This window comes from Kogia breviceps, chromosome 12 (assembly GCF_026419965.1).
Source record: "Kogia breviceps isolate mKogBre1 chromosome 12, mKogBre1 haplotype 1, whole genome shotgun sequence".
In the NCBI taxonomy this organism is placed as follows: Eukaryota; Metazoa; Chordata; class Mammalia; order Artiodactyla; family Physeteridae; genus Kogia; species Kogia breviceps.
The window spans coordinates 62,442,502-62,462,409 of NC_081321.1; the positions used below are offsets into that span (position 1 = coordinate 62,442,502).

At 41.2% G+C, this 19,908-nt stretch overlaps 1 protein-coding gene across 6 annotated transcripts in view; it reads right to left on the reverse strand.

Moving 5' to 3' along the window:
- Positions 1-19,108, reverse strand: part of BBS10 (Bardet-Biedl syndrome 10) — a 94,678-nt gene extending 75,570 nt beyond the window's left edge. For 3 of the 6 annotated variants that reach the window (XR_010835678.1, XR_010835679.1, XR_010835677.1), the window contains exons 1-3: positions 18,516-19,108; positions 15,657-18,092; positions 4,254-4,352 (exon numbers count right to left, since the gene is read on the reverse strand). Coding sequence is in view for 3 of the 6 variants with exons in the window: in XM_059081704.2 (XP_058937687.1) it covers positions 16,112-18,092; positions 18,516-18,700 (2,166 nt within the window). In the remaining 3 variants the exon portion in view is untranslated. Of the gene's footprint in view, positions 1-4,253; positions 4,353-14,411; positions 18,093-18,515 lie in introns of those variants that run through there. The other 3 variants (XM_067008313.1, XM_067008312.1, XM_059081704.2) reach the window with 2 other exon arrangements.
- Positions 19,109-19,908: the final 800 nt, after the last annotated feature.

A 19,908-nucleotide genomic window follows, 5' to 3' on the forward strand; every position in this document is an offset into this window, starting at 1 on the left:
CTATAATTCAGAAAGATACATGCATCACTATGTTCATAGCAGCACTATTTACAAAAGCCAAAATATGGAAACAACCTAAATGTCCATCGAGAGATGATGGATACAAAAGATTTGGTACATATATACAATGGAATACTACTCAGCCATAAAAAGAATGAAATAATTCTACTTGCAGAAACATGGATGCAACTAGAGATTATCATACTGAGTGAAGTCAGACAGAAAGAGAAAGACAAATGACATAAGATATCATTTATATGTGGAATCTAAAATATGACACAAATGGGGCTTCCCTGGTGGCGCAGTGGTTGAGAATCCGCCTGCTGATGCAGGGGACACGGGTTCGTGCCCCGGTCCGGTAGGATCCCACATGCTGCGGAGCAGCTGGGCCCGTGGGCCATGGCTGCTGAGCCTGTGCGTCTGGAGCCTGTGCTCCGCAATGGGAGAGGCCACAGACTGGTGGTTGCCAAGGGTGGGGAGGTTAGGGGAGGGATGGAGTGGGCGGTTGGGGTCAGCAGATGTGAGGTGTTATATATGGAATGGATAAATAAGGTTACACTGCAGAGCGCAGAGAACTATATTCAGTATCCTATGATAAACCATAATGGAAAAGAATATTAAAAAAAGAATGTGTGTGTGTGTATATATATATATATGTATAACTGAATCACTTTGCTGTATAGCAGAAATTAATACAACATTGTAATCAACTATACTTCAAAAAAAGAAAGAAAAAAAAAAACATCATCCTTCCCAAGAAATCTACAGCATGTTCTCTTTCAGTTGTTCCCCCAACTCCTCTGCAAGGGGACTGCTGTACTGACTTGTAACAGCCTTGACTGGTTTTGCCAGGTTTTGTACTTTATATAAATGGAATCACACTGGATGCAATTTGGTAGCTGGCTTCTTTTGTCTGTGATTCATCCACAGTGTCGTGTGCATGTGGTAGGCTGTGCCTTCCCATTGCTTTGCAATGAATAAATCAATTGGGGTATATTTATACAATGGAATTCTACCCATTTCATTTTCATTAACAATAGTTTACACTGGAAATCTCAAGAGCTCAGCTGTTGAAAGTGAAGTCCAGTGCTGCAATGAACACAGTGTTATTGTGTATGTCAAGACTCTTGAATCTTAAAATTCACAAAAGCTTAATGGCCTCAGTGTCTTGCATAAGGATAATATTATAGGCACTAGATCAGCTTCTGAGCCAGGAAAACTTGCTTTGCTTCATATCTGTTATTAGCTTTGTGACAAAATAACAGTCTCTTAAATTCCATTGTTAAGCATCATTGCTGATCTTAGACCTGTATTCATACGGCAACATTTTTTCAAATAAAAACGGAGCAAACAAAAACATCAGCATTTACATTAAAGTAACTTGATTTATTACCTCTGAAATTTTTCTTCTCTTCATGCTTTACACAGCTGTGAAAACATGTTACTTTTAATGTCAAAAAGTGTACTAGATTTAGTTTACTTTGATATGTGTTCAGTCCCCCTCCACCAAAACACACACACCCCTCATTCTGACTGCGGGGTTTTAGCTACAGCACCACTAGGTAGGTTAAACTTCATTGTGGCAGTCTTCTGTTGATATTGCAGGAATTAATACTGTTTGGAAGAAATCCAAAACCCATATTATAGGAAAATTCACGATGTTATGGTATCCCTTCATAACAGTGCTTGAATAAAAAGGACATTTTTTAAAACTCAGGGATACTGAGGTATAACTTACATACAGTAAAATTTACCCTCTTTAGTCTACAGTTGTGTAAGTTCCAACCAGCACCACAATCAAGATACAGAGCAGCCCATCATCCCCCAAAGTTCCTTCATGCCCCTTTGTACTCAACTCCTACACCTAGCTCTACTCCCTGGCACTCACTGATCTCATAAAAATATATAAAACACTTATTTTCCCCTCTTTTGTCAGACACAGATAAGCAGAGTAGGGGCTGGCTCCCTGTCACCTCCCGTCTTGGCACACAGCCCTTCCCCTGCCCCAGCCACACCACCTCATCAAGTGCCTTGTCCTCTCCATGCTTCCACCCACTAATCTTACCCCGTCGTTCCTTTTATCTAGAACCCTCTTCTCTTTCTTCTGCACCTAGTCAACTCCTACTCATCCTTGAGATCTCAGCTTCAACATCATTTCTTCAGAGAAGTCTTTCCTATCTAGTTTCAATCCCTCTGCATTGCATTGTGCACATGTGAAGCAGTGATTTTACATTTGTTTATGTATTATTTGATTAATGTCTATCTTCCCATTAAACTGTGAGTCCATGAGGGCAGGGACTGGGTTTTGCTCATGACCATATGCTGAGCATACAGCACATTAGTAAATACTCAATAAAGACTAAGTAAATGAGTACACACTTTGAAGCCAGCACTCTTCTAGACGTTCACTTTTGATTCTTTCAAAGGTACCATAAAATCAATATTATTATTTGTTTTACTAATGTGATGACCTTAAATCAAAAAGTCTTTGACTTTCTTCCCTCCAAAGGGTGGAACCTAATTCCTCTCCCACTAAACATAAGCTGACTCAGTGGCTCACTTCTAATGAATAGAATACAGCAGAAGTGACAGTGTCATAAAAGGCATTTCACTTTCTCCATGCTCTCTCTGGAGTCACTCCCTCTGGGGGAAGCCAGCTGCCATGTCATTCAGACACATCAGCAGCCCTATGGAGAGGCCCACACAGTGAGGAACTGAGGCCTTCTGCCAACAGCCATGTCAGTGAGTGAAGTGGACCCTTCAGCCCCAGTCAGTGAGTCTTCAGGTGACTGCAGCCCTGGCCAACATCTTCACTACAACCTTATGAAAGACCCTGAGCCAGAGGCACCCAGCTAACCCACTCCCAGATTCCTGACCCAAAGGAACAACATGAGAGAATAAATGCTGTTTCAAGTTACTAAGTTTGAGGATAATATGGTTGTCACACAACAATAGATAACTGAAAGAAAAGAGGGAAGTAAAGTACAGCAAGTTTAAGTAATTTGTTCAAGGTGATGTAACTAGTAAGTGGCAGATCCAGGATCCAAACACAGGTGGTGGGGCTCTAAAGCCCCTGATCTCTGTACCACACCATGCTGCCTCCTAAAGATGCTTAGTGTGGCAAATGCAAAATCGTTTGACTGTGCTATTATAAAATCTTTGCAGATTGGTTCATGTTACAGTTTCAGGAGGTTGCTTTCTGGATTTCCAAAGAAGCTGCTGACTGGAAGAATTTCTGAAAGAATGCTGGGTAAAAAGGCAATTCTAATGAAGAAGTGTCTGTACTATTTAAAGAATTTCTGTGAAGACATTTTGTTGGAAGAGTAGATTGAAGCAAGTTTGTTATAAAGCAGAAAAGAGATAAAAAAGTAACTTTTTAGAGATCAAAAACTTTTTTCTTTAGCTCATTATTATAGTATTATAAAAGAGTTTTCAGAGTGTGAATGCATTATACTAGATTGCTCAATTTTAAAATATATTCAGTATATTTTTGTGTTTAATATTACATATTATACATCTTTAATATATGTATATATTCAAATATTTATATTTAATATTTATGAAGGAATTACTGAAACACATTATTTCTCTGAGATTTCTTAGTTACTATTCCAAAGGCCAAAATCTTGGAGTAGGCAAAGATTTCTTCAACAGGACACAGAATGCACCAATCTTAAAAACACAACCTTAATTAGCTATCGTAAGCTATTTACATGCCTGGTGCCCAGAAGTCTTCCAGTCTATGCCGATAAGACCTAATATCTTCATCCCATCACCCTGGAATGACTCAATTCCCTTTCTCTTTCTGTTCCTTCCATTTTCCTAATCAAATTAATAAAACAGTCCTTTCATCTAGTCACTCCACTAAGCATTATCATTAGTTCCCTCCTCAGGAATATTAGACTCCTTGAGCTAATTTAAGTAGGGGAGTCTCCTAGCACCCAAAAGCAGGAATATTGCTGGGCCTTGGCAAGCTCTAACTGAATAGCTCTCTCTCCATCTCTTGTCTATGATTCCAACTTCATGTCTGTGGAGTAGGTTTAATGGAAGAATCTCTATTCAGTGGCAAAGAACATGGAACACTTTGGTTCTCCAAATAACTTTTTTAGAGTCTTCAGTTTACCCTGGAAGTAGGAAAAAATCTAATAATGTCAAGTAACAGCACTTGGGTCTCTCTGGATAAATTAACCCATTCCAGTGACTGCTTTGAGAGCTGATTACTAAAATCTCAGTCTCCTGTCCAGTTCACATACCTTCTTTCCAAGGACAGTTTAGCTGTTTGTGATGTGGAGCCATTGGCCTTTCCATTTCTCTTTGTGGGCCTGCTTCTTTCTTCATGGGATGAGTGGATCCTGGGAAGAGGGTTCAGTCATGTGAGCATGCAAGCACTGGTACACTGGTGGTAACGATAAAGATACCAGGCAGTTTCAATTGGTCATTGTTGCTACTTTACCTGACACTGGCAATAAAAAGCTGGCAATGTCTGTGGTAGGGAACAAGTTTTAGGAGACCCAATTAATAACTCCCCTCCCATTGGGAGGCATACATGGGAGTCAGGCTGAAGGAGACAGAAACACCACAGTAACTCCCTATGATGCCTATACTGGACCCTAGGGCCTACAGTGCTAAATGGAACAGGCAGGTGAATGCTCCACCTTTGAATCAGACAGATGGACCCAGGCATGGTTCCTAACAGTGCTGATTCCTGTTCCGGGCCTGTGGGGAGCTATTGAGCCTGCTTCCTTTCTCTTAACGAAGAGAAAGAAAGGGAGTGCTGAGCCAGGCACACGCAGTTCCTCCACCCAAACTCACCAATCAGGTAAGTCCCTTTGCCTCCCTGGAGGGGTAGTGAGTGAGACAAGAAGCCACGAGAAATCTCAACCAAGGTCAAGAACAATCCAAATGTACAGATATGAATAGGAATATATTTTTATTTGATATTATAAGCAGCATATAAAAATATGGAAGGATACCTGGTAGGTGATTCATAGGATTACCTGGTTTGGGGGGAAGCATCTGGGAGACAATGTGAAAGAAGTAGAGAAGAGAGCAGGGAGATAAGTAAAACAGGGAAAGAAAACTAACCACTAAATATAGTATGTATACAGATGGTCAACAAGCACATGAAAAGATGTTCAACATGGCTAATTATTAGAGAAATGAAAATCAAAACTACTGCCTCACAATGGTCAGAATGGCCATCATTAAAAAGTCTACAAATAAGAAGTGCTAGAGAGGGTGTGGAGAAAAGGGAACCCTCCTACACTGTTGGTGGGAATGTAAGCTGGTACAGCCACTATGGAAAACAGTATGGAGGGTCCTCAGAAAACTAAAAATAGAGCTGCCATATGATCCAGCAATCCCACACCTCAGCATATATCCGGACAAAACTATAATTCAAAAAGGTATACACCCCTGTGCTCATAGCAGCACAATTCACAATAGCCAAGACATGGAAACAACCCAAATGTCCATTGACAGATGAATGGATAAAGAAGATGTGGTACATGTATACAATGGAATACTACTCAGCCATAAAAAAGAATGAAATAATTCTACTTACAGAAACATGGAATGCAACTAGAGATGATCATACTGAGTGAAGTCAGCCAGAAAGAGAAAGACAAACATCATATGATATCACTTAAATGTGGAATCTAAAACATGACACAAATGAACCTATCTACGAAATAGAAACAGACTTACAAACATAAAGACCAGACCCGTGGTTGCCAAGGGGGAGGCAGGTGGGGGAGGGACAGAGTGGGAGTTCGGTGTTAGCAGACTATTATATATAGAATGGATAAACAACAAGGTCGTACTGTATAGCACAGGGAACTATATTCAATATCCTGTGATAAACCATAATGGAAAAGAATATAAAAAAAGAATGTATATATATGTATAACTGAATCACTTGGCTGTACAGCAGAAATTAATATAACATTGTAAATCAACTATACTCCAATAAAAAAAATAGTATGTATGGTGTGATCACATTAATATATATTATTGCATTAAGGAGTGATATTCAAAATACTTCAACCTCTGTGGCATGGTTAATACTTTACCAATCAATTAGAGTGGACACCATAAAACTGGGGCAAGATCCCACCAAACTCCCCTGCTGAACCAGATATTAACCTGAATCCAAGGGCGCCTAGGATAGGGATTAGGAGACCAGGGTGGTAGGGTGGGATTTGGGAGAGAGGGTAGCAGACTTGGGAGGCTGAAGACAGTAGCTATTTAACAAACCAATTCAGAAGAATGTCAAAGTGTTGACAACATGTGTAGCTCTATCAGTGCTTTCCAGTTGATAATATACTTACTCGTAAATTGAGATAAAATTCTTAAAATATAACAGGAAAGTTTTCTTCCTGTGGTATGTTATCTAACTCAGCTGGCAATAGGCACGATTCACATGAAGAAAACCTGTAAACAAACCCTGGATACTGAAGGATCCACTTCAAAGGCTCACTCAGGGGACTTCCTTGGTGGTCCAGTGGTTAAGACTCCGTGCTCCCAACGCAGGGGGCCTGGGTTTGATCCCTGCAGGGAACTAGATTCTGCATGCGTGCCGCAACTAAGAATCTGCATGCCACAACTAAGAAGTCCGCATGTCACAACTAAAGATCCTGCATGCTGCAATGAAGATCCCATGTGCTGCAACTAAGACCCGGAGCCTAAATAAATAAATAAATAATAATTTTTCTTTTTTTTTTTTTTTTTTAAAGGCTCACTCATATGACGAAAGTTGATGCTTGACTGTTGGCTGGAAACGTCACCAAAGCTGTGGGTTAGGGCCTTGGCTCTTCTCAGGCTGCTTGAGCTTCCTTACAGCATTGGTGGTTGGGTTCGAAGAGCAAGAGTTTCAAGAGAACCAGGAGGTTGCCTTTTATAATCTAAGAGGTCATACACAGTGTCACTCATTATAGTCTTCTGGGCAGGGCAGTCACAAGGCCTCATCCAGGTTTAAGGAGAGGAGACTTAGATTCTATCATTCCATCAGAGGAACGTCAAGGTCATATACTTAGAGAATATGGCAAGGGAAATATGGGAGAAAATACAATCTGCCACAGTGAATTTCTACTATATCTGTGATATCCATGGTCCATGCTGGCATGAGTCCCAAAGGTTTCTGCTGTTTTTCCATGTAGGGAACAGGTTATCAAGTATAACTGAAGAACTGGAGGAAGGAGGGAAAAGTTTAAAATTTATGGGTGGGACGTCCCTGGTGTCCAGTGGTTAAGGCTCCGCGCTCCCAATACAGGGGGCCTGGGTTCGATCCCTGGTCAGGGAACTAGATCCCACTTGCTACAACTAAGAGGCTGCATGCCGCAAATAAAAGATTTCTGTATGCTGCAATTAAAAGATCCTGCATACCACAACTAAAGATCCTGCACGTGTCAACAAAGATCCTGCGTACCGTAACTAAGACCCAGTGCGGCCAAATAAATAAATATTTTTAAAAAATTTATGGCAATCAAAGGAAGAAATAAAGCTAATATTTATTAAGCTCCTACTTAATAATGTGGCAGGCATTGTGCAAGGCACTTCTCATCAGATATCTTTACTGATCTTCACCACAAGTTATATGAGGTAGGTTCTGTCATTACTACTTCATAGATGAGGACATTGAGGTAGAAGAGGTATTTAGCAACTTGTCCAAAGTTACACAAATAGTAACTGGTAGAGCCAGGATGGCAATACTGGTCTGCTTGACTTCAAATACTATGTTCTTTCTATTACACTATGCCTCAAAGTTTAGAACAGAAATACAATCTTCAAACTGTCCCAATTTTGTCTTCACTATATAGTTAATTTCGTTTCTTCTGATACATATATGATATCTCCTTTTTCACTTCTCAAAAGGGTTAGAGTAAAATATTGCAAATAAGAGAAATATATAAATGCACTTTTTCCCCCTCAATAACCAACAAAGTCTTCTCAAAGAGCACATTAAATAACTTCCTTATCAAGTTATGCCCAAGTTATCATCTGATAATGATCTTGTAGGCATTACCATCTGGAGGATTGTATACGAAACCCTAACTAATTATTAAGACTAATTATATTGCAAGTTAATGTAAATTTTAAGACATACAGTACAAATTAGAAGAGATCAGTATGGGAGTTTATTAAGTACAAAATGATGTATAAATTGTGACAGAAACACAAGTGAAGCCCAGGAAGTTTTGCACAAATGTACGTTTGAAATATGTATTAAGGCTAAATATACCATGGGGTCCCTTTTTTAAAGAAAATGGACATTTCTGTTGCTGCAGCAGGGACTTCCCTATAGTGGGGGACAGATAATGGAAACCTCCCCGAGTAGTTCAAGGAGCACAGCCAATTACTAACTAGGTGTGTTTAATCTGGGCACAAGAACCTTGGTTGCTATAATCAGGGAGGTTTTCACCCAGATCTTATTTGTAATAAGATCTGGCATTGGTGATTGGTGATTTTACTTGGGGCTAAATATCAATACAAACATCAAAATGAGTTGTAAATGACAGGGACTGCAAGAACTATGCATATTTACCATATTATTAACCTAAGCATAAATGCGATTCAACCATAATACAGCATGTCTACATAAGGCTACAGGGAGGCTTTCGGCACAGACTTGGGAATGAAATTTCCTACTGAGAGCTACTCTTTAAAATGAACAAATGATTGTTTAGAACAGGGACATGCTAAGTCACCTGAAGGAAACAGAATGGCTTCCAGGCTGGTAGGACTCTGCAGTGATTTAGTATTTTAAGAAAAAACTGGGTTCATTGGAGCTTAGGTAGTGTTGGAAACAAACAAAAATGGAGTCACTGAGGCAAATTTTGGTTGGATCTATGTGATCACCTCTCAGGAGAAGGGAGCCTTAGTCAGTCTTTCCATTGGTCCATTCCTATTCATTCATTCATTCACTCATTCATTCATTCACCGAGTGCCTACTTGGCCAGGCACTATCCCACATGCTGGAAATATGGAAGTGAAAAAGTCAAAGTCCTCATGGAGTTTACATTCTTGTGGGGAAAGCAGTCAATACAAAAAATAAACGCACATACTAATAACATCAGATATGTGCTTCAAAAAGAGCTTAAGAAGGTAGGAAGATAGAACACAAGGGAGGTCATGGGGAAGGAATATGGTATTATTTTAGATTGAAAGGTCAAGAAAAGTTATCTCTAAGGACGTGACATTAAAGCAGAAGTACCTGAATAAAGTGAGGAAGTGAGCCATATGAAGATCAGAGGAAGATTTTTATGCAGACAGAACAGGAAATGGAAAACTCAGAGGATGGAATGAACTTGTGCGTTCAAGGGAAAGAAAGAAGGCCAGTTGGGTACTCATTAGTGCTGTTTGCCAAATGTTTAGGTTCTCTCTCATTCCAGGCACAAGGTAGAATTGCACTACCTGGTTCTTTTGTGGATGGGTAGGACAATGTGACGAATTCTGGACAGTGAGTCATGAGCAAAAATGACACATGCCAGTTCTGAACAGAGCCAACGCAAGACCCTCTAGATCTCTTTTTTCTCTCTCTTTGGCGTGATGATTGGTAACGCTCAAGACAGTGACTGCTCCAGCAGCCCTGAATTAGGAGTGAGGAAGAAAACAGTGTGGGATCAGAAGCCCAAGAAGTCTGACCTTTAAATAGGCATGAATGTGAGCAAGAAATCAATTTGTACTGTGTCGAGGCTCTTGAGATCTGGAGTTATTTGTTACCTCAGTATGGCATAACTTGTCCTGACTGATAGTGTAACTGGTGGGGAGAAAGCTAGAGGGAGAGTATCAGATGAGATTTTAGGGATAAGCAGGGGAACAGATCATGTACAGCCCTGTAGACTATGATAAATTTGGATTTCATTCTGTGTGAAGGAAAAACCTTTGGAAGACTTTGAGCAGAGGAATGACATGACAGGATTTGCATTTTTAAAAGAATCAATCATGTAGGGGAAGTCCTTTTTCATGGTAAATACTTACTGAGGTATTTAGGGATACAACTTGCTTTCAAATGGTTCAGTAAAGTGTGTGTGTGTGTGTGTGTGTGTGTGTGTGCGCGCGCGCGCGCGCACACACGCACGCACATGCATGCATGCACAAAGGGTAAAATGGTAATTGGTGAATCTAGATGAAGGATTTGTGGGCGTTTGTTGTGCTTTTTTTCCCAACTTTTTTGTGGAGTTTAAACATTTGAAATAAGAAGTTGGGAGAAAATCACTCTAGGATAAAGTACAAGGTAAGACAGAGAAGAAGACCATTAGGTGGCTGCTGCAGGTAAGAGATGAAGGGACATGGGCTGGAAAGGCAACTGTGCGCAATGGGTGGATTTGAAATCCACTTTATTTGTGGGGCCAGCAGGATTTGCTGATTGGCTGTGGGATGTGAAGGAAAGACTGGAGGCAAGATGTCTCTCAGGTTTTTTTTTTTTTTTTTTTGTGGTACGCGGGCCTCTCACTGTTGTCACTGCTGTGGCCTCTCCCGTTGCGGAGCACAGGCTCCAGACGTGCAGGCCTAGCGGCCATGGCTCACGGGCCCAGCCGCTCCGCGGCATGTGGGATCTTCCCGGACCGGGGCACGAACCCGTGTCCCCTGCATCGGCAGGCGGATTCTCAACCACTGTGCCACCAGGGAAGCCCAGGTTTTTGTTTTGAATGAGTGGAAGACTGGTGATACCATTAAGTAAGATGGGACAGCAGGGGAAAGGCCAGGTTTAGGGGATGGGAAATAGAGATCCTGTTTTGGACATGTTAAGGGTAAGCATCCACATGGAGACTGGGTTGGGAGTTGGATAAATGAGTTGGGAGTTGAGAGAAGAGGTTGGCTGGAAATACAAAATTTGGAATCATCAGCATGTAGTGGCACCCAAGTTATAGACCTGGATAGAATCCCACAGGAAGCAAGTGCAGGTGTAGAGAAGGCCAGGACCGAGCACTGGGGAACTGGAGCATAACTGGCTGGGAGGAGTTAATTTGATTTCTCTTGTTCTGATTCCATGCTTACTGAGCAGCCACCTGATTATTACTTCCCACAGGAAGTAATAAAACAGGTCCATACATAAAGGAAAGACTGGTCAGATGGACTTGGAATATTCTAGTTCCTGGAACAGTTCTTATTGTAAATAAATTGATCACGCTCACAAGTTTGGTTTGACTCAGACCCTGAGACAGAGCCATTCTCAATGTGCTGACAAAATCTGACGGTGAGTCTGTGTAAGAGGAAGCCAGACCCAGGACTGAAAATTCCATGAGGAAATGAATGCCACACTGCTTGCTGGCACTTCCTTGGCTCATAGTAGCCTGCTAAGGGAGAATGTTTCCAGAATTGTTGAGAAAACCCCTAGCCAATTATAGTTAAGAGAATATTCCCTCTTTTGACTGTATCCTTTCTTCCACTGTAAAAGTACTGATCCATCACTGTGTATCTCACATCATTTTTCTTCCATTCTGATCTTGTGTTTCCTTAGGCAAGGATCCTTACTACTTTATTACTATTTGGGGTGCATTCTATGTGTTTGCTCTAAATCTATTTTAAAAAATTTTATCTCATTTGAATAAGTAGTATTCAAATGGTTCAAAAATCAAAATGCCATAAGGTATACACTGAGAAATCACCTTTTCACCTCTTCCCTATGCATGTTTCCCCCCCAGTCACTACCCCTATCCCATTCAGTTTGTGGATCCATCTAGAGTTTAGGCTGCTACCAATCTCTTGCTGTTTACAAAACTGCAAAGTGTATATATATATATATATATATATATATATATATATATATACACATTTTCCAACTACAGTTGGAGGAGGATATACATATATATATATATCCTCCTCCAACTGTAGTTTTTGTTTTGTCTGCTGTGATGATAAGAAAAACATACTCTATTCCTTTTGGGAGGAGATGAGTAATTTCTGATAAAAGTTCAGGGCTTCCCTGGTGGCACAGTGGTTGAGAGTCAGCCTGCCAATGCAGGGGACACGGGTTCGTGTCCTTCTCCGGGAGGATCCCGCACGCAGTGGAGCGGCTGGGCCCGTGGGGCATGGCCGCTGAGCCTATGAGTCCGGGGCCTGTGCGTCCGGAGCCTGTGCTCCGCAACGAGAGAGGCCACAACAGTGAGAGGACTGCGTACCGCAAAAAAAAAAAAAAAAAGTTCAGGCTCGGGACTTCCTTGATGGCTCAGTGGTTAAGAATCGCCTGCCAATGCAGGAGACATGGGTTCGAGCCCTGGTCCGGGAAGATCCCACATGCATCCCACGGGCAGAGCAACTAAGCCCAGACGCCACAACTACTGAGCCTGCACTCTAGAGCCCGCGAGCCACAACTACTGAGCCTGCGTGTCACAACTACTGAAGCCCGCGCGCCTAGAGCCCATGCTCTGCAACAAGAGAAGCCACCGCAATGCGAAGCCCATGCACTGCAACGAAGAGCAGCCCCTGCTCACTGCAACTAGAGAAAGCCCGTGCACAGCAACAAAGACCCAATGCAGCCAAAAATAAATAAATAAATAAGTAAATTTATTTTTTAAAAAAAGTTCAGGCTCAAATTGCATTCCTCTTCCCCGTCCCTTTTAGTCTAAAACATGCATACCCTAACATTTCCAGTGTAACATGGTTAAACAGCTCCCCGGCTAAAGCAGTTCAGAGATATTCAACTATTCAATGCCTATTGTTTTGGGAATAAAAATGGTTTGTGCTGGCCCAGTGAGAAATAAATAAGGAGTTCATAAAAGTTATTGGGGAAAATGTGTTTGTGGGAGGTGGACTGACATGTAACTTCAGAAAACAATAATAAAAACCTCAGCTGAGAAGCTGTCCTCTTTTCTCTCCCATGGTGTTGCAGATTGTTTTCCAAAGATAGCTGCCTCAATATATCTCATCCCACAAGCTCTTCTTATAATGTGTCATTGACACTTTCCATTGAGCGGTGGGGCCTGTGTTCCCTCCCCTTGAACTTCAGCTGACCTGCATGACTGCCTCACCCGACAGAATACAGGGAAGGTCGTTCAGCTAAATCCAGGCAACTCTCAGAACCATGAGCGGTAATAATACAGTGATTCCAATCAAGTAAATTTTGAGGTTATTCATTATGCAGAATAAAAACAGGAACATGGTCTTGACTTTTAATCATTTTTACATTTTTTTTGCTCTTAGTTCTTTAATTTTTATTTAGATTTTACTTTAATTTCATCTATTTTTTGTTGCAGGTCACCTCAAATCCTTTGTGTAAGTGGGTTTAAGTATAACGTAATTACATTTTTGAAGTGCTCTTTTATCTAACCCAGTAATATAAACTCCCTAGTGTTATTCTGTAAATGACAAGGATGACCCATGAAAGCTTTATCACCATTTTTGAGGATTTTTTTAATTAAAAGAAAAACGACTGCTTTGTGCAGATTTGTTTCCACATTTTTGCTTCTTTCCCCAGCAAACAGATCCTTTTCCATGAAAGTTTGATAGAAATAATTAGGACCTCATCCATGAGGACCAGAGTTTCTCAACAGACATTTGTTGGCTACTACCGTGTGCCAGATATTAGATGAGGTGCCAAACACAAAAAGACCCACTCCCAGATTACTAAGTGGCTCCTGGGCTAGTGATTATTTACAGTTATAAAATGTCTACCATATGCAAGGCACAGGCATACGTGGAAAAGTCTTTGAATGCCTTCAGTGATGAAGTATTTAAAACAACAAAAACAAAATAAAGCAAAGCTATCAAGTGACCTGACAGGCAATTTAAAAAAGTGAATGGAAAAAATTATACAACAATTTTACAGTATGTTTATATATGAAATCCGTAAAAGAAATAGAGCTAATACATTCTCTCCATAGTCACAGAAGTGAAATAATATTATCACATATGGCATAAACCTTACAAAAATGAAAATATATTTAATATAAAAGATCATGAGATCTGCATGATGGAATACTACAGTTCTTAAATACATTATTAGTCATTGCTTTTTCAAGTTTAACTGTAACGAAATTTTAATCAGTTTTCCTAAATTTAATCTTGATCCAAGTGGTGTCACTATCTACTACCCATTAACCTTTGAGGAAAGGTGCATGAAGGTAGGAACCATATCTATTTGTTTATCATGGTATATTCAGCATCTGGCACATAAGTAGGCACTCAATAAGAATCTGCTGAATTAGTAAACTGGAAACACATAATTAGATCAGATTAAAGATAACAGTTTTAGGGCTTCCCTGGTGGCGCAGTGGTTGGGAGTCCGCCTGCCGATGCGGGGGACACGGGTTCGTGCCCTGGTCCGGGAGGATCCCGCATGCCGCGGAGCGGCTGGGCCCGTGAGCCATGGCCGCTGGGCCTGCGCGTCCGGAGCCTGGGCTCCGCAGCGGGAGGGGCCACAACAGTGAGAGGCCCGCGTACCGCAAAAAAAAAAAAAAAAAAAAAAAGATAACAGTTTTATTCAACAAGCACTTTCGAATACTTGGTATGAACATAGCACTGCCTGGGGTGTTACAGAGAACTACTGAAAGTAGAAGATACTGTCCTATTCACAGCAAGGTGCACAGTATTATTTGCATTTATAAACCTTTAAGGTAAAATATAAACATTAAAAAATTCATATTAGAAATAAATACAGTCGTCTCTCAGGATCCAAGGGGGACTGGTTCCAGAACATCCCCCCCCCTCCTGAGGATACCAAAATCTGTGGGTGCTCAAGCCCCTTATATAAAATGGCACAGTGTTTGCATGTAACCTGTGCACATTGTCTTGTGTACTTTAAATCATCTCTAGATTACTTATAATACCTAATACAATGTAAATGTTATATAAATAGTTGCCAGTGCACCTGGCAAATTAAAGTTTTGCTTTTTGGAACTTTCTGGAATTTTTTTTCCTGGATATATTCAATCCACAGTTGGTTGAACCCACAGATGGAGAACCCAAGGATTGGAGAGCCAACTGTAATTCTCAAATTATTATTATTATTATTTAACATCTTTATTGGAGTATAACTGCTTTACAGTGTTGTGTTAGTTTCTGTTGTATAACAAAGTGAATCAGCTATATGCATATGTATATCCCCATATCCCCTCCTTCTTGCATTACTACTGAACTCTGGCTATACACCAAATACAAGAAAACTCAGCAAATACATGAATTAGTTTTGCAAGCTCTTAGAGGACAGGGGAAAATGATAGTATGAATTTCATATACTTTCTGGAATTAACTTTCAACTAAAGAAATGAAAATAAGTTTACAATGCACAAAGCCATATTTATGGTGACATACTCATTGGTGTATGAATGGGGAAAAAAATCTATCCAGGCTCTAAACAAGGGGCCACAAAAAAGTAAAAACTAATTTTACTCACACACTGTTTGAGAAAAAGAAAATGAGCCTTTTACTCATTGCTATAGAAATTATGAGTAGGGAAAATAAATCATTTTAAATAAAGCAAATAATGTTTTATATTATAAACAATTAAAGTAGGATGGCATTTGAAGACCACATCCAAATCTGAGATTAAATTACTCTATTAACTAGATACAGAAAGGCAAGGGAGAAGGGATAAAGAGTGAAAAAAGATACAGAAAAGTAAAAAGGAGCTATAAGGAAATACCTTCCCCCAAACGCACAGACTAACACACAGCAGAGACAAAGGGATACTGGGGGGGAAATAAGATAACACTTACTCAGATCTTGGCTTCACCCATCCAGAAGGATTCCTCCTCAGAACTGTGCCATAATGTAGCCTCTAATATTTGTGTCTTAATGTGTGCTGGCCTGTGTACTTCTTTTTTTTTTTTTTTTTTTTTGCGGTATGCGGGGCCTCTCACTGTTGTGGCCTCTCCCATTGCGGAGCACAGGCTCCGGATGCGCAGGCCCGGCGGCCATGGCTCACGGGCTTAGTTGCTTCGCGGCATGTGGGATCCTCCCGGACCAGGGCACGAACCCGTGTCTCCTGCATCGGCAGGCGGATTCTCAACCACTGCGCCACCAGGGAAGCCCGTGTGTACTTCTAAAGACTTTTTAAGTTATGCTGTTTTCCTAACTAGACTGAATTAACTTGAAAATCAGTGGTCACATGCCTGCCTTGCTTCATGGCTTGAGTTGGATTAAAACTTTGGTTAATAAAAAGGTTCCAATTTTATAGTTCCTCTTCTGAATCTTGATCATAAATTTCCTGAGGTTGTCTCTTAATATTGATTACCAAGTCAATGGTTAAAATGTTTGTCAAACACTGAAGAACTGAAGTTAGTAACTGGTATTTACCAGCAACTGATTCCAAACCTGTCTGGTTGCTTATCATGGGTTGATTGGTTTGCAGTGCATGGAGAGCTCTTATATATATTTGTGGAAAGCTGTAATTTCCTTTCTTAGACTTATACAAGATTTTGGGAACGCCTAAAAGTGCATTAGCTATTATCATACTAACCATGGTTTCTTCTGATTGCCGGCATTTTTTGGCATAGCTGAGAAGATAGTAATGCAACAAGATCTCAAAATTACCACCCACTGGCAAAACACAACCAGCTGGTACAGACGAGAAACAGTAACTCTGGGAAGTACACATCTCTAGTGACTTATATCTCACTGGTAATATGCTCCCCTTTCTAGCATTTTTTGTGACCTGTAAATTTTCATAAGAAATTTCTCTTCTAGTATTTTCTGTTGTTGAGTTAGCAGAATTACTGTCAATAAATGGTTCGTGGTCATCCATTATCCTGGCTTTGTCTGGAGAAAAACATCTCAGTGTTGCATCTGTCTGGTATGTCACACTGGTTAGAGTCACTGTTGGTGTTGAACACAATATATTTGTTTCTAATTCTACACATGGAACTACCAAATTTGAATATGCTTTTAAATATGTTTGAGTTTTTGCCAGTTCATCTTTGTTCTTTACAACTGTGTCCTGATATGGCCTTTGTATCGAGCCATTAACAATTTCTGGTAAGTCATTACTTTCTCTATTCTTATAAATAAGAGGACTTGAAGTACAATTTTGGTCACCGGCTTGTGTCACATAATTTAGATCAAGGTCTTTAAATAATTGCCGAAGCATTTTAAATGCTCCATGTAAAGCATCCTCATGTTGTTCAACAAGACCCTGCACTGGACCACAAAGAACTATACAGTGCGGTATAAACGAACATGTGCTAATCAAGCCAAGATGAACATACCTTTTGGATCTAAGAATAAAGGGCTTACAAAATTTCACCATAGCAGTGTTAGAGAGTTCATACTGAGAAGAGGCCTGTGGTAGAACAAAGGGAGCGAGACCAGTGACTCTCTGGATAAGAGAAAGTTCTTCAGATGATAAACACTCCACCACCGATATGCCATTCAGTCTTGCACAATAAATTACTAAGTCTGGTTGTTTCACAGCAGATAGGAGCAATTTTACATTCTGCTTCTGTAAATATTTCATTATTGCTTTTGTCCTTTCTGTAATCCAAAACTGAGATGTCCTAAACTGTGCTTCTGAATTTAGAATAAACTCTGATCCAAAAGTTGAAAAAAGAGGCTGAATGGTTTCTATTACTATCACTATTCTTATGTCACCGTCTGCTGGACAGTACACAGAAAAGTCTCTGGGAAGCACAAGCCCAGCTATGATTCTGGAATCGGAAACAGGAAGGCCGGTGACACCAACTTTCAGCTCGACAAAACAGTCATCCACTAACTCAAGTACTTCTTCAAACCCACTTTCACAAGCTGTACACTTGAAAAAGTAGTCACACATCAACTGTGATACAAAGTTGTGATTATTTCTTCCCACTCTTCCACAAAAGTATGCTCCTAAGAGCATCTCTAAAGAGCTCCTACACAATGGTCTCTCTTTGGTGGATGAAGAAAAGATGGACAAAAAGTGTCTACTTAAGTAATGGTCCATAACGTAGTCTAATATTTGTGTCTGAAATGTTAGAAGAGCTTGGGAAATAAATTTCCACTGACAACAATTTTTCCAGTGCCTTCCATGGGTTTGAATATTTTCAGAAAAGAAAGAATCCTTTTCCTTGTCTGTGATTGCATGAAGTTCTCTGAGTAAATGGCAAAGATAGATAATAAATGTTTTAGCACCATCTCCTGTTTTTCTTATATGACTGGAAACACATGCCACCATCATCCTGTACAAGAAAGAAATAAAGCAACTCAGATTCTCAGAGGGCTGCCTAAATCAAGTTGAAACCATGTTTTTACAGCTACAGGCATAAAACGAGAATATTGTCTCTGTGATACCCTTAGTTTTAGTTTCTTCCTTTTTTAAGTTACTTTGTTCTACTTCAAGATTCTAGGGGTTGGGGTGAGCAGGAAGGAAAGGAGTGAGGCATGCTCTCGGCAGCTGTTAATGATTCGATGTCTGGGAATGTTCCCTCGGGCAGCGGGCAGCGCTCTAACTGAGCGTACACTGGTCTCGTCCAAGGTCAGTTCTTCCAGGAGCATAACCTCAGGGACAAGAAGTTCAGGGAGATGGCCTGAGGGCTGGAGTGCGGGACCTGAGTACCTGGTTATAGGATGCTCCAACGATCTGGAGCGTGACACGCAAGTACCTGGCTATGGGATGCTCTAAGTGTAGCGCCTTCAGGAGGCGGCCGCCATCCCGGCTGAGCAGCACCTCGCCAGTGGGCTTGGTACACAGAACTTGCCGCCCTTCGGGCCCCAAGCTGCAGCTCACGACGGTTTCTAGCACTTCCGCCACCTGCAACGCCGCCCTCACAGATCCCGCAGCGGCCATAGCCCTTCAGCTTCCGACGGCTTCGGGTCGCCGACCAGGAGCGGGGCGCAGGCGGAAGCGGAAGAGGCGGGGAGGAGGCCGGAAGTCGGTGCTGCTCGGTTTCTTGGTTGGGCGAGGGTCTGCCTTCCCGCCCGCTCAGCGGGAGAGCCCAGCAGTTCTGCCAGTAGGAGCTAGCGGTCCGAAAGCCCGCGAAGATGGGAAAAAGGTCGGGGCTTCTCGGGAGCTGTCCCCGGACAGGAAACCGCAAGCCCTTCTCCCCCTCCTAGGTGAATTCATTCCTCTCTCTTGGAGGCTTCAGCTGCCACCAGATCCCTCCGTCTCCCAGGAACTCGGCACGAGAGCGGAGGGACTGGGCACCGCGGCTAAAGCTCGGTTCGTTCCCGACCGCCGTCAAAAGTTCAGTTTCGTGACAAAAACCTCTGCCTTGGACTCGTGCATATCCTGCCCACACTCTGCATCAGCGATTCTCTTTCGGGATGCAGGACAGATGAGGAGGCCCTGGCCACGGTCACGAGCTGCAGGCTTTATGCTTTCTGCTGGGGGCTTTGCCCCATTTCCTGGGCTTAGGTATCACCACAGTTTAATTTTTCTTTATTAGAGGTGATAGATGTGAACACTTAATCACACTGGTAATCAATAGGATGCTTTAAAAACACAGTGACCCAAGATTATTGGACACAATCCGACGGCAGAAAAAGAACATACTGTTAAGCAGAAACAACATACTGTTTCATACATTGACACACACATACCCTCTCTCTCTTAAAGATGAAATGGTTAAGAGCATAGGATTAATATTTAGACCTGGGTTTGCTGTGCCATGTGACATTCGTTTGTCTCCGCTTTTCTCATCTTGAAAAAAAATGGTGATAATAGAGATGTAAAAAAAAAAAATCAAGGTTTTAAGGAAGGTGAGAATGTTTACAAGCTGTTTTTTTTTGTTTTTGCATGGTGCCTCGTAGATACTAAGCACTCAACAAGTACAACATACTCAACAAATTACTGTGACGTGTCACCACTGTAGGGGCCCACTATCTCCACAAGAAAGGGATATTTTGTAAGACGCAAAGGAGTTGATTATCATAACAATACAGGACACCTATTAGAGTGTGGTCAACATTAGTAAGAAAATTATTTACCTTGTAGATGTTTCATTGAGGTTGAACAGTGAGGGCCTGTTTTCCCTACCCCTTATTCCTATGCACAGG